This window comes from Ostrea edulis, chromosome 3 (genome assembly GCF_947568905.1).
Source record: "Ostrea edulis chromosome 3, xbOstEdul1.1, whole genome shotgun sequence".
NCBI lineage: Eukaryota > Metazoa > Mollusca > Bivalvia > Ostreida > Ostreidae > Ostrea > Ostrea edulis.
In genome coordinates, this window is record NC_079166.1 from 24,848,255 (window position 1) to 24,860,496 (window position 12,242).

General features: G+C 35.8%; 2 protein-coding genes across 3 annotated transcripts in view; both read left to right on the top strand.

Annotated features, from left to right (window-relative positions):
- The window catches only part of LOC125674919 (uncharacterized), a 64,981-nt gene that overhangs the window by 18,987 nt on the left and 33,752 nt on the right, over positions 1-12,242 (top strand). The gene's annotated exons all lie outside the window — the stretch shown is intronic.
- Positions 530-12,242, top strand: part of LOC130052486 (SWI/SNF-related matrix-associated actin-dependent regulator of chromatin subfamily A containing DEAD/H box 1-like) — a 33,996-nt gene continuing 22,283 nt past the window's right edge. The window contains exons 1-5 of one of the 2 annotated variants that reach the window (XM_056157623.1): positions 530-726; positions 1,061-1,363; positions 5,649-5,811; positions 10,891-11,069; positions 11,698-11,906. In XM_056157623.1, the coding sequence (XP_056013598.1) occupies positions 1,066-1,363; positions 5,649-5,811; positions 10,891-11,069; positions 11,698-11,906 (849 nt within the window). In that variant the 5' untranslated portion in view covers positions 530-726; positions 1,061-1,065. Of the gene's footprint in view, positions 727-1,060; positions 1,364-5,648; positions 5,812-10,653; positions 10,691-10,890; positions 11,070-11,697; positions 11,907-12,242 lie in introns of those variants that run through there. The other variant, XM_056157624.1, reaches the window with a different exon arrangement.

Here is a 12,242-nt window from a genome sequence, read left to right on the forward strand (position 1 = left end):
TCTATCCTCTATCAGTTACTCTATTTCACTATTTCCTTCCCTCTCTCCCATTAAAAAAGTGCATTCCTACCAAACTTCTATAAAAATTAGAATATTATAAACTGTAATACGACCTCTCTCTCTCTCGACACACACACACACACACACACACACACACACACACACACACACACACACACACTCACTCTCTCTCTCTCTCTCTCTCTCTCTCTCTCTCTCTCTCTCTCTCTCTCTCTCTCTCTCTCTCTCTCTCTCTCTCTCTTGTGTAATGCTTGGAACTAGTATATGTGATGTATTCTCTTTAGAGAAGTGGACAGGCATACCTTAACCAACTTCTCTAAAATTAACTAGCATGTGATGTAGTGAGGACTTTCAATTTCTACATGTAGGCTAGGTCTAATCTTGCACATCGATTTATGTCAATCCCACGATGTTAAACAGATATCTTCACAACTTGTACGAATGTATTCAACATAGAAATTTTTAAATTTCCAAAGTTGTATGATTATATCAAGGGGGCAGTTTAAGCTTAATACCATGGGTATTTTATTCGATACAAAACTACATCTGGGTATATTGATCGAAATAATAAAGTACGCATTAACATTTTCACTGTGTAGTTCTTTTCGTTATGGAGGTAAAATTGTACTTCCCGCAAGTTTTTTTTTTTTATTGTGTTGGATAAGTAAAAAGAAGATTGAATGAATTGATGATAGACAATAGACGGTAAGGTAATCCTTTCTTTTCAGATTACCGAGTGCACACTTTCTGATGTTTATTTAGTAGTACATTTGTAGAACAAAGCACTGCCCTCGCAGACGTAAATGATTTGAAGATGATTGTACTGTAGTTATTAAAAATCATAATTACATAAACTTGATAAAAATATGTACAGGTACTCCTCAAGATCTACTTTGACATGACTTGAAATGAATCGTTGTTTGATAATTGACTACAAAAACTAGAAATTCGATGGAAAGACTGTAGACTGACGATTTTCGAAGACTGACTATTTTATTTTTTTTTCTTAATCTGAACAATGGTTTATTTTTATTTTCAGATTTGATGATGGCAAGCAAAAGTCCAAGCTTAAACTCACTGATGAATTATCGTTTTGTGAAAAAGCAAGTTCCTAAACTCACCTCAGGTAGTGAGAGCTTGTTTAGCTCCGATACAAATGGAGGTATTCAGCATGACAGTAAGGGAACAGACGGGCAAACAGACAGCCAAACAAGCAACTGTTCATCTGCAACAATCCTCTACTCAGATCAGGAGGGAGGAAGTCAGAACAGCGAGATGACCATTCCATACAACCCGAGTCAGGATCTCGGAAGCCAGGATCCATTCACACAAAACACAGAGGGTAGGGGTGTCTCTGACGCTGTCTTGATATGTTTGATATTCATTAGAGGTATCTCAGAGAGTCAGGGTGTCTTGTGTGTTTATTCGTTAGGGGTGTCTCTAGGGTACAGAGCTTCTCGGGGTATAGAATGGCCTCTGTGTTTATTTGATTACCGACTCAAGAACTGACAATGAGAGAAATAAGATTCCATTCATGTTTTTGCTCTATGTTCAGTAGAATTATACTTTAATACTAGGGATGCAACAGGTACCTGAAATAACCAGAAAACCGCGGGTCCTGTTGTTCAGTTCCATTTTTCTGTATTTCGGTTCTAGTCTGGTTTTTAAAATAGAATCATTATTAGAAATCCATTTAAATGAAATGTTGTCAAAATTCTCAAAAATGGCTGTATTTTGATCAATTTTTTAATGAAAAAACTGTAAACAATGACAGTGTGTAAGATATGTCAGACACATTTAGAATACGCCACAGGATCAACATCGTCAATGACAAAACATTGAAAGCATGGAATGGATTCCAGTAGAAATGAGTAGAATTGACAATGCTGTTTTTAGTACCATGGATGTCGAGTCTAAACCACAGTCCACGTCCCCTAATAATAATTGTAACAAAATACAATAAAGGTTTTTGATTTTAACTGTATATTAGATTTTTGAAATAGTTATATATAGACCCAAACCGAAATACCTGAACTCAAAAAAGTGAAAAAAATTAGAACCGACCCAAAAATTTTTGGAAACCCGACAGCCCTATTTGATATATAGATATAGCTATGACAAACATATATATCACAAAATATGTGTTGTGATTATTGTGTTTTGATAGAAGGCTTGTAAACAGAGTTCCCAAAATCTGCTGGTCCACTGGGCCTCCCCAATTAATTTTAAACATGACTGATGAAATTTAGTTTGATCAGTCCATATGTTCTGAATCAGCAGATTATAAATCCTGATATATCTAAATTACTCTCACAAAACATTTCATTTTTTTTTTTTTTTGGATGAATAGTATTGCGACAAATATAGACACATTCTAATTTTTTTTCATCTGGAACTGTGTGTGCCAGTGTGCAAAATTAATTTATTAATTTTTTATTTTACATCTGGTTTGTATGATTTTATCATTAGGTTACTCTCTAGTATTAAGTTTTCTGCTATAGCTGAGATTATTATCAAAATTAAATGCGACCTGAAAAGTGAAAAATAATGCACAACTAGATTTATTTCAAATATTCTACCTATCTCTTTCTGTAACATCATTAGAAACAATCAACATAACAAAATACAAAGCAAAGTAATAATGCCATTGTTGTTTTTGTAATATGACATGTTGTAGTGACAGTGTTGGTGATATGCTAGAGAGTGACCTTTCAATAAAGATAAAAACCTGCATGTTAGAGCCAAAGTGTATGCGTCATAAAACTTCCTCTTGTTTGGTTGATTTGTCTGAAGGTGAGAATGAAAGTATTAACACAGGTGAGTGGGGATCTACCCATTCCCAGGCAGATAACTGTTATTTTGTACTCAGACATCCAATATTGCATAAAATGTGTTAATTAATCAATTTTAACATTTATTGATCTCATGTAAGGTGTGAGATCAAATGTTCCAATGAAAAACTTAACTCCCATAATTCTTATCAAGACCCCCCATCGCCCTCATCTTCACTAGCTAAGGGTGACACTCCTCAGTGTGTCTCTTTTCAATTTGATGCCCCCCCCCCCCCCCCCCCTTACAAACTTAATATGATGAATCACAAATCGAATATCATGCAATGACAAGGGCTAAGACGATACATTCCCTTCACAATACGATACATATTGTAGGGCTGAAACGATTCAGGTACCTCACGGTTCGGTTCAATTTTCGATTCTTAGGTCACAATTCGATTATTTTCGATTCAATTCAATAGTTGTCAAAAACTCTAATAAACAATAAAAAATACACAACTTTCATGTTTTTATTTCATTTCCCCCCTGAAATTCATCGTTTTCAACAACGGAATATGGTCTTTATTATATCACTTGCTATAAAATATCCAAGAGTATTGGTAATTTATTTCTGTGAAACAAATTCTACATACTGCCGCAGTTCCGTTCTCTTTAAAACCAAAATGCTTCCATACAGGGGACCTTAGATTTGCCGGATTCACGATTCCAGTGTTAGCGTCCGCCATTTTTGTTGTATTAAATTGTAAGGTAAAAAACCAAATCCGTGTTGAATTCTTTATTTCCGGAAAAAATGTAAACATGGACCGAATCGAAATTTGGAGATGTTGAACCGAAAATTGAACCGAATGCTGTGAATCGCGGTTCGAGTGAACCGCGATTAATTGTTTCAGCCCTAACATATTGCAATACTAATGCCATAATTCAATATTTTCAATGCAATACATTTTATAGAAGAAATCATTATAGAAGAAATCAGTGATAACGTTAAAGAAAAATGTAATTAGTACAAAGATTCACAGTCACAATTTTAAAAGCAAAATGTTTCCAAACTGCGGAACGCTAAGATGCCTGTTGGCTATGTACTCTACGTAGCTTAAACTGATTAAGTTCATTATTGTTTTTGTCAGACTTGAGGCTGACAGCAGTCTGAGCGTTATCGGACATGATTTTGTCCCTCATACATTTTTAGATAAGTATTTAAGTCAAGCCTGTTGTATTTTACTGATCTAGACTAGATTTTAAAAAACGTATCGCACCGAAGAACGAGACAATGAATCGAACATTGAATCGAGCATTTATATTGAACAGTATCGATATTTTGGTGAATCGTTTCAGTCCTAGCAATGATACAACTATATCTAGTACAGTACTAAACACTGTATAATACATGATGTGCACTTTCTACTGTTTATTAACAAATGTAGATTTTAAATGGCACATGTATCTTAAAATGTATTAAATTAATGTTAATATATTTCTAAACATTCAATGAGTCACTTGCAATACGCTCTCTCCACTCATTCAAGGTCAACTGATGTGTGTGTATTGTAAACAATGCTATAGTTTTTTTACCGCAACAAAAAAGGTTTTGATTATTGACAAAGAAGACTAGTTTTCTTTTTCTTTTTTTTAAACTCATACCAAAATTATTCATTTATTATGACAAAATCAATGGTCTGATGACCAAAACTTGAGGGAGCTTTTACCTATTCCCCCAAACTGAATTGATATTTTATCCAACATCGATTGTTTGGTCTTGCTCCTAAAGTTCATTAGAACAGGAACAAGTATTAAACTAACATGGACATATACTTTGGCAGGCATGTGGCAACACCCCCTCTCCTTTTTTGACAAAGTACTTTTTCTGTTTGAATAATTGGCTCCCCCCAGCATTTTATAACTTGTAAAACACACTCTCTATACTTTTATCAGATATTAATACAAGCATGGAGTTAGTTTGATACTACATGTATGATTAAAGTTATTTCATTGAAGAGATCCATAATTTTCATGGTTAGTGTCATATTTAGAAAACGACTAGTCTTACGGTTGGGAATTTAGCAGATATCAGTAATTCTTAAATGATTAGTGACATATTTAGAAAACAATTAGTCTTGGGGTCGGGAATTAGCAGAAAACTTAAAATTGTCTCACTAAAAATTCTACTTATGTGCATTATTCTGATTATGCAACAAATGGGCAGTCCGAGTGGACCTTCGTGTCCCTCAAAATAATTTTATTTGATGCATCCTGTATATGCCAATTTTATTCTAGATATTCAGCACATAATTTGGAAAAAAAGCATTTTGATATAAATTTGCACATTGATTTTGCAGCAGAATAATTTTTTTGATGAGACATTTCAACCCCAAATATTTTCATATTTTAAATGCTACTTATTTTTGGAAAAGGCAATGAAAGTACGATTTTGAATAAAATGAAAAGAGAGGCATTTATTTTGTAGAGAAATCAAATTAGATTGCAAAATTCAGTTTGATTGTTTAATTCCACAAATAATATGGAGTTGTCTAACATTAGAAGTCCCCCTCTCTATTTCCTGTGTATTTCACTAACAAGCAACAACTGTGTATAGAGATTAGCATCCCCCCAGACCCCGCTCAGTCAAGGAAATAACTCCTACAAGTATGCTAAATAGACCACGCCTACTTCTCATGAAAAACGGGGGTAAAAAAAATTGGGTCTTTCTTATGGCTTATAAAAATTCTTGTTTTATCAGGGTCATCGTTACAGACTAGCAGTTGTTTTCGCATATTATCTCTCCATTAGCATTGTCTTGTATGCATTTATAAGTAAAACAAAATCTTGTTATTTCAGACTGTCAGCCTAGTAGTCCGGACTCTCCTATCTTCCGCGGAAAGGTCAAGGGGTCAAACAAGAACTGTATCGGGGACGATGACACAGATCCTATGTCCTCCCCCTGGTTTTCAAAGGAATATGGCATGTCCAATGGAATGGCTTCTACCTCAACAAAACAGAGGTATAATGGCATGTAATGTTTTCCGCCTTGGGTAGTTACAAAAATATTTGTGGATCCTCTTATTTCTGAAATTTTCCCAATAAAAACGAGCTATTGGATTTTCTATGAATTTATTAAGATTGGAATTAATTTACTAATTATTGTAAATGCATGAAATATATCAAAAGATGAAATAGCATTTATATATTACATATAATGATTATCTTCTGTGTGTATGAAATTTACGCAATGACATTGGGAATTTACCCAACGTGTCTAAACTGAATGGAATACTGATTGGGGATCCAAATATACTGGGTATGAAATGGCATCAGACTTACCCAACCTAAATTTTCGGGTTATATCTATAAAATAATTCTCATTCCTGTGGGCTCTGATGGCTCCATGATGGTACTACCCAATCTTTTTTCTGCCAGCATTTTCTGCCATTCATATACCTAACGCCTGGCAGGGCCAAACTTAAACACCCGCAAATCATACGGTACTGAACGAATTGGCGCTGTATTCGAAGTGAAGTACACAAAATGCTCATTATGAAAAAGGGGCTCTTATACAGCGATTATAAGGTGTTGTATTTCATGGATGGGTGAATAAAGTCCTAGAATGATACCTTTATAGAAATAGGTAGGTTTGTGTCAGTATTCCATCCATTTGCAATATAGATGGGCGTTAATGGGTTCGTTTCGTAGAGGAAATTCGGAATCATAATACATATACATAAACAATTAGAAATATGGATATCTAATATGATTCGATAATGGGATATTCATACAACATATCATGTATGCTATCTTCACAATCATAGTGTGGATTTCTGTATCATCAGATACTAGAGACGACGCATGCATGCATAAAGAAGTGGTGCAGTATTCGTTACAGGCATGTCCAATGGAATGGCTTCTACCTCAACAAAACAGAGTTATAATGGCATGTCCAATGGAATGGCTTCTACCTCAACAAAACAGAGGTATAATGGCATGTCCAATGGAATGGCTTCTACCTCAACAAAACAGAGGTATAATGGCATGTCCAATGGAATGGCTTCTACCTCAACAAAACAGAGGTATAATGGCATGTCCAATGGAATGGCTTCTACCTCAACAAAACAGAGGTATAATGGCATGTCCAATGGAATGGCTTCTACCTCAACAAAACAGAGGTATAATGGCATGTCCAATGGAATGGCTTCTACCTCAACAAAACAGAGGTATAATGGCATGTCCAATGGAATGGCTTCTACCTCAACAAAACAGAGTTATAATGGCATGTCCAATGGAATGGCTTCTACCTCAACAAAACAGAGTTATAATGCCATGTCCAATGGAATGGCTTCTAGCTCAACAAAACAGAGGTATAATGCAGGGTTGGGTGGTTAAAACCGCCCCCGGTTTTAACCAGTGGTTTTAACCGTCCTGGTCAATACTCCCCAAGTGGTCATTACTGGTCACTTGTGATTTTAACTGTCCACTTTCCTATTTTTGTACATTTCTTGCTAAGATAAAGATAAATTAAGTCTTTTCAATATATGGATCAATTGTTGATTAATATTTTTCATTAGATAATCAAATGTAATTTCATAAGTTTAATATATTTGGTTTGCTGAAACTGACCGAAATATCTTCAGTACCTACCAGAGGGTCACAGTTCTATAACGTAGCTTGACAATTGGAGACAGACCTGTTAATACATGTACCTGGACAGATTAAGAATAAAAGGTAGCTGGACATTATCTGAGCACAGGAAACAGAGTTGACAGGTGTTAATAAGCATAGACTGGGACCAGAGATTACCATTGTGTCTGTTATTGTTACCAACCCACCCCCTCAAATGTTTGTTTAACAGTTAAAATGAAGATTGATGAAAGAATACTTAAAGGTAGTTCTTGTTAAACTAAGGATTTTGAACAGAAACTTTTACATCTTTTCCAATTCAACAGAGTCATTTGTACATTATTTATTTAATATTATGACTTATAAGTATATTATAAACTGATAGTGCATGTTATGAATTACAGTATTTACCATAATGGTCACTTAAAGGTCATAGGAGACGATTTTCAAAAAAAAATTGTTTTGCATGAAAATGTGTTCTTCTTTAATTACTTAACATAAGTAAATAAGTCATTCAGAAAATATCGTAAGGTAACAGACGCTACAGACCGTCAAATGTTGCTGTGGTGTGAAGTATCAAAATAGTAAGATGACTTATCTCCCTTGCTTGATGACGTCAAAAGAGACCAGCCTGACGCAAATGTGTATTTGTTTATACTAACAACTGCGGGTTTTAGCCGTCAAAATGTTCAATGTGCTTACATTCAACTGTAATGTAGCAAATCAGGTATTTCTATATACTTTTGTCTAAATGATCCAACGTTCAGAAAGACTTTGGTGTGAAATCTACACCGAGAACACGGAACTCAAAGTTGTTTGACAATCATTTTTATTTTACGCGATTGTACAATACGATTGTAAACGGGGGTTGATGTGGATCAGTTTCGTTATTGTATACACTCTACTCTGGCAAAAACTAATGGGTTTATGAAATTAAATCTTCGACCAGATGCAGTTCTAACTATTTTCAACTACAGACCAACTGAAAGCATGGTGAAGACGAGAAAATCCTGTAAAATGTTGACTGTATAATGACGGTAGTACAGATATTTATAATTTAGTATTTAAACACAATCTGATTTGTTTAAAAATGAATTTGACTATGAAATAGTCATATGAAGCTCTTCTGATCAGAATCTTTTCCTCTGAATATATAAGTAAATAAATTGAAAATGAATAGGTCTACTAACTTTATATCTTGAAAGTTGCATTATCAGACCCCCCCCCCCCCCCCCCCCCCCCCCCTTTTCTGTTTAAAAAAGAATGTTCAAAGCAAATGGTGAAGCGATATTGAAATTACAAGTTTTTATATCAGGTGAAATAAACCAATTTTTACGTTCATGCAAGAGTTGGGGGATGATTTTCTTCAAGTGAAGCACTAATTTGCACGTTGGTTTCCTTATTGGGGTCAAAATTTAAAACAAAAAATTAATTAAAGGCCGAGGATTTTGACCAACCGGTCGGTTTTCCTCAGGTAAGTTAAGTGCGGGGCAGGAGTGAAGCCCCGAACCCGAGGGAACCCTGCTAGCTTGTATATACCGTCCCAAATACAGGGGGTGTTATCTGTGTTACCTGCATTACCTGTACGTTTTTGTAAGATTGAAAAATTCATGGGAGTCATTTTTCTTGCGCAGGTTAATCGAAACGTTGATAATTAAATCTAATGAATCAACATGTAAAACTTAAACCTCGATAAATTTATTTTGTATAAATGAGAAAGTTAGCTATTGATAAATTAGGCAGATTATTCTTTTTTCTAAGTTTTCTTGTATCCATTTGACTGCCTACTGGATATCCGACGATGTATGACTGCCAAACATACAGTTTCCGACTGGAGTTCCTGTGTACTGTGCAGATTTTCTGGCTATGTGCAGCTTATGAACTGATCATCATCCCACACCCCACGATGACTCAACATATTCCAAAACTGTTTAAATTAGAAAGTTTTATTCTGTTTGAATTAATTTTTCTGGACCGCACACCAGAATTCTTTGGCTACCTAAAGTTGTCTGTGTGACTCGTCCAAAATGCATGGCCAACAAAAACAGTCATGACATTCGGATTTTTCGACAGTTTCTTCAATAACTGGTCCAGACGAAGAAATCGTTCTTCCTCTGGCTTCCAGTTCCAACCATTATACGCAAGAAAGAGCCCTTATAGCGGCTAATGTGATGGTAAATTATTCTTCATATAGCCCCTAATGTCGCAAATCTTATTGTAAAAGAATGTTAAAGCCATTTATATTTATTATTATATTCACCTGTTAAACTAAAATAGCTCACTATACTTGTAAAAATCCTATGAAAACAAATTCAAAATACGGCACTCACGCACGATGTGTGCAAAGGAAATTCCGATCTGGCTATACAATATATCCGAGTCAGGGTGGGACTTTGGCACATAAAACCAAAGGGGGATGAGGGGGTACCCACCTTTCTTGTCAGTCAACCTTCAATTTGACACCCCCCCCCCCTTGGAAAAAAAACCCCCGATGCTGCGTCACCGTGTCTGCAAGGGGTTATAAATAGCGCAAGTAATAGCTGTCTATATTTCTCTTATTGTCATCAGAGATTGTACTATGAAATTATCATGCATTTATCATTAACCAGTCAGTATTATTTCAAGTCAACTGATTCGGAATAAATAGGACCTCAAGTGATTGATCTTCTTGTTCGTCCTCCGATGAAAAATCGTTGATGTGGCTGGCATTTGCATTAATTAGGAGTTCAAAGTGATATCCTTGCATAACAAACTATGGTTCTCCATTCAAAAACTCCTCCAGTTGCGAATAAATCGTCTATGAATGTGCTTTTGTGTTGATTCGCAAATCTGAGTGTGGTCTCTTATGACGTCACAAATTCAGGAAATCAGGAACGATAATCGGGTAACGATTTTCTATTCCGACTACCTTTGCACCTCAATTTCTTCGAGTTAATATCGTTATTAATCTTAAAAAGGCATTTTTATGAGGAGTCTTATGAAACAAAGTTGATAATTATGGAGAGAAAAGGTATTGTTAAAAACCCTCTCCTATGACCTTTAAACATTTAAAATAGATAACACAGACTATAATGACCAAATAATTTTCAATCGACCAGTATTAACAGGTTTTAACCAGTATTGACCACTGGGTTGGTCAATACTCATATTGACCACTTTTTTTGCAAAGCCTGGTATAATGGCATGTCCCATGGAATGGCTTCTAGCTCAACAAAACAGAGGTATAATGGCATGTCCAATGGAATGGCTTCTACCTCAACAAAACAGAGGTATAATGAGGCTTTAACAAGCACAGTGTATTCAATAGAGTGGCCTCTGCCTGAATATAACAAAAATATGGTGATAGTGTCTAATGTTTATGCTTTAGGAGAGATGGCAAGAAATGTAATATCCCTTTGATATTGCGTCTCTTGCTTCCCTTGATAGCGTGTCTCCATTCATCAGACTTGTCTCCCTTGGTATTGTGTAGGAGGAAATCCAAGCAGGTTGTGCGACAGGGCTTTGGGGATGACTTGACTCCGGAGCAGACGGAAGCTGTCAATCACCTGAAGTCGATGTTTCCGGACCGCCCCATGGAGGTGTTACAGGAAGCTTTGGAGGCCCGCAGTTGGAATGTGGAGGAGGCTGTTGATCATGTGATCGATGGGTGTAAGTCACGCAAGAGTATAAAAGAAACAGAAATCGTGATTCAACCAGTACAATTATCAACTTTCAAATGCTGTATTTTTCCAGATAAGGGTTTTGCTTTTTTTTGTCTGTCTGTCCTTTCGTCTGTAAACTTCACTTATTTTGGAATTTTTTCTTCAGAACCACAGTGTTGTTTTCAACCAAACTTGCCATAATAAAGCATCTTAGGTTAAGGGGATTTAAAATTCAAGTGAAGGGTCATACCCTTTTCAAAGGGGAGGTAATTAAGAAATAAAGAAATTGAATTGGGGTGTTTTAAACCACTGAACCAGAAAAAACAAAACTTCAAAATTGTTCAAACCATGGCACCAGAGTAAGATGGATCACAATATTGGATCAAAGTTTTACATGGAAATAAATGAGAAGGAAATCTTATCAAAATCTTTTTCTCAGGAGCAGCAGGGCTTTGATTAGTCATATAGTAAAAAGCAAGCATCCTCAGAAAGTGCAGATTCAAGTTCGTTCAAAATGTGGCCCCAGGTGGGACTGTAATAGGGGATCAAAGTTTTACAGGAGAATATAGTGTGAAAAGTGTTGAAAAATCTTCTTATCAATTTAGATAAAGATTTAAAAAGAGTATTTGTTTTAGCTAAGGCATTCAGAAATAAGAAACCGAAGAAGCGGATAATTCATCAGGAAAGCAGCGATTCAGAAGACGGAGGGTCACCGGTTCATCGTCCTGGGAAACGAGCTCGACCCATCGAATCTTGTGACCTTGACCCTTCCCAGATCTCGGAAAAGGAGAAGGAGAGGCGGATTATTTTCCTGCAAGAGGCATTTCCTCAGAAGAAAAGACGGGTAAGGTTAAGGTTAGGGTAAGGTGTTGGTTTGAAGTCCATTCTTGAAAAAAAAAATTATTTGCTGTAACATGACACATTAATTAGGTGGGTATTGGGGGGGGGGGGGGGGGGGGTGTCAATTTCAAAATCTGATTTACTACATTGCAAAGCACCATGTTTTGAACAATGTGATGAATACAGATCCTAATAAAATTAATTAAATGGATTTAAAACTGTAGCAATTACGTTACAGCAAATTGATAGGTTTGCAATGATGGCCAAAGGATATCTTAATGATATCAATATACCCAAGGCTGTTGATTGATTGAATGTATATTGTTTAACATCCCTTGAG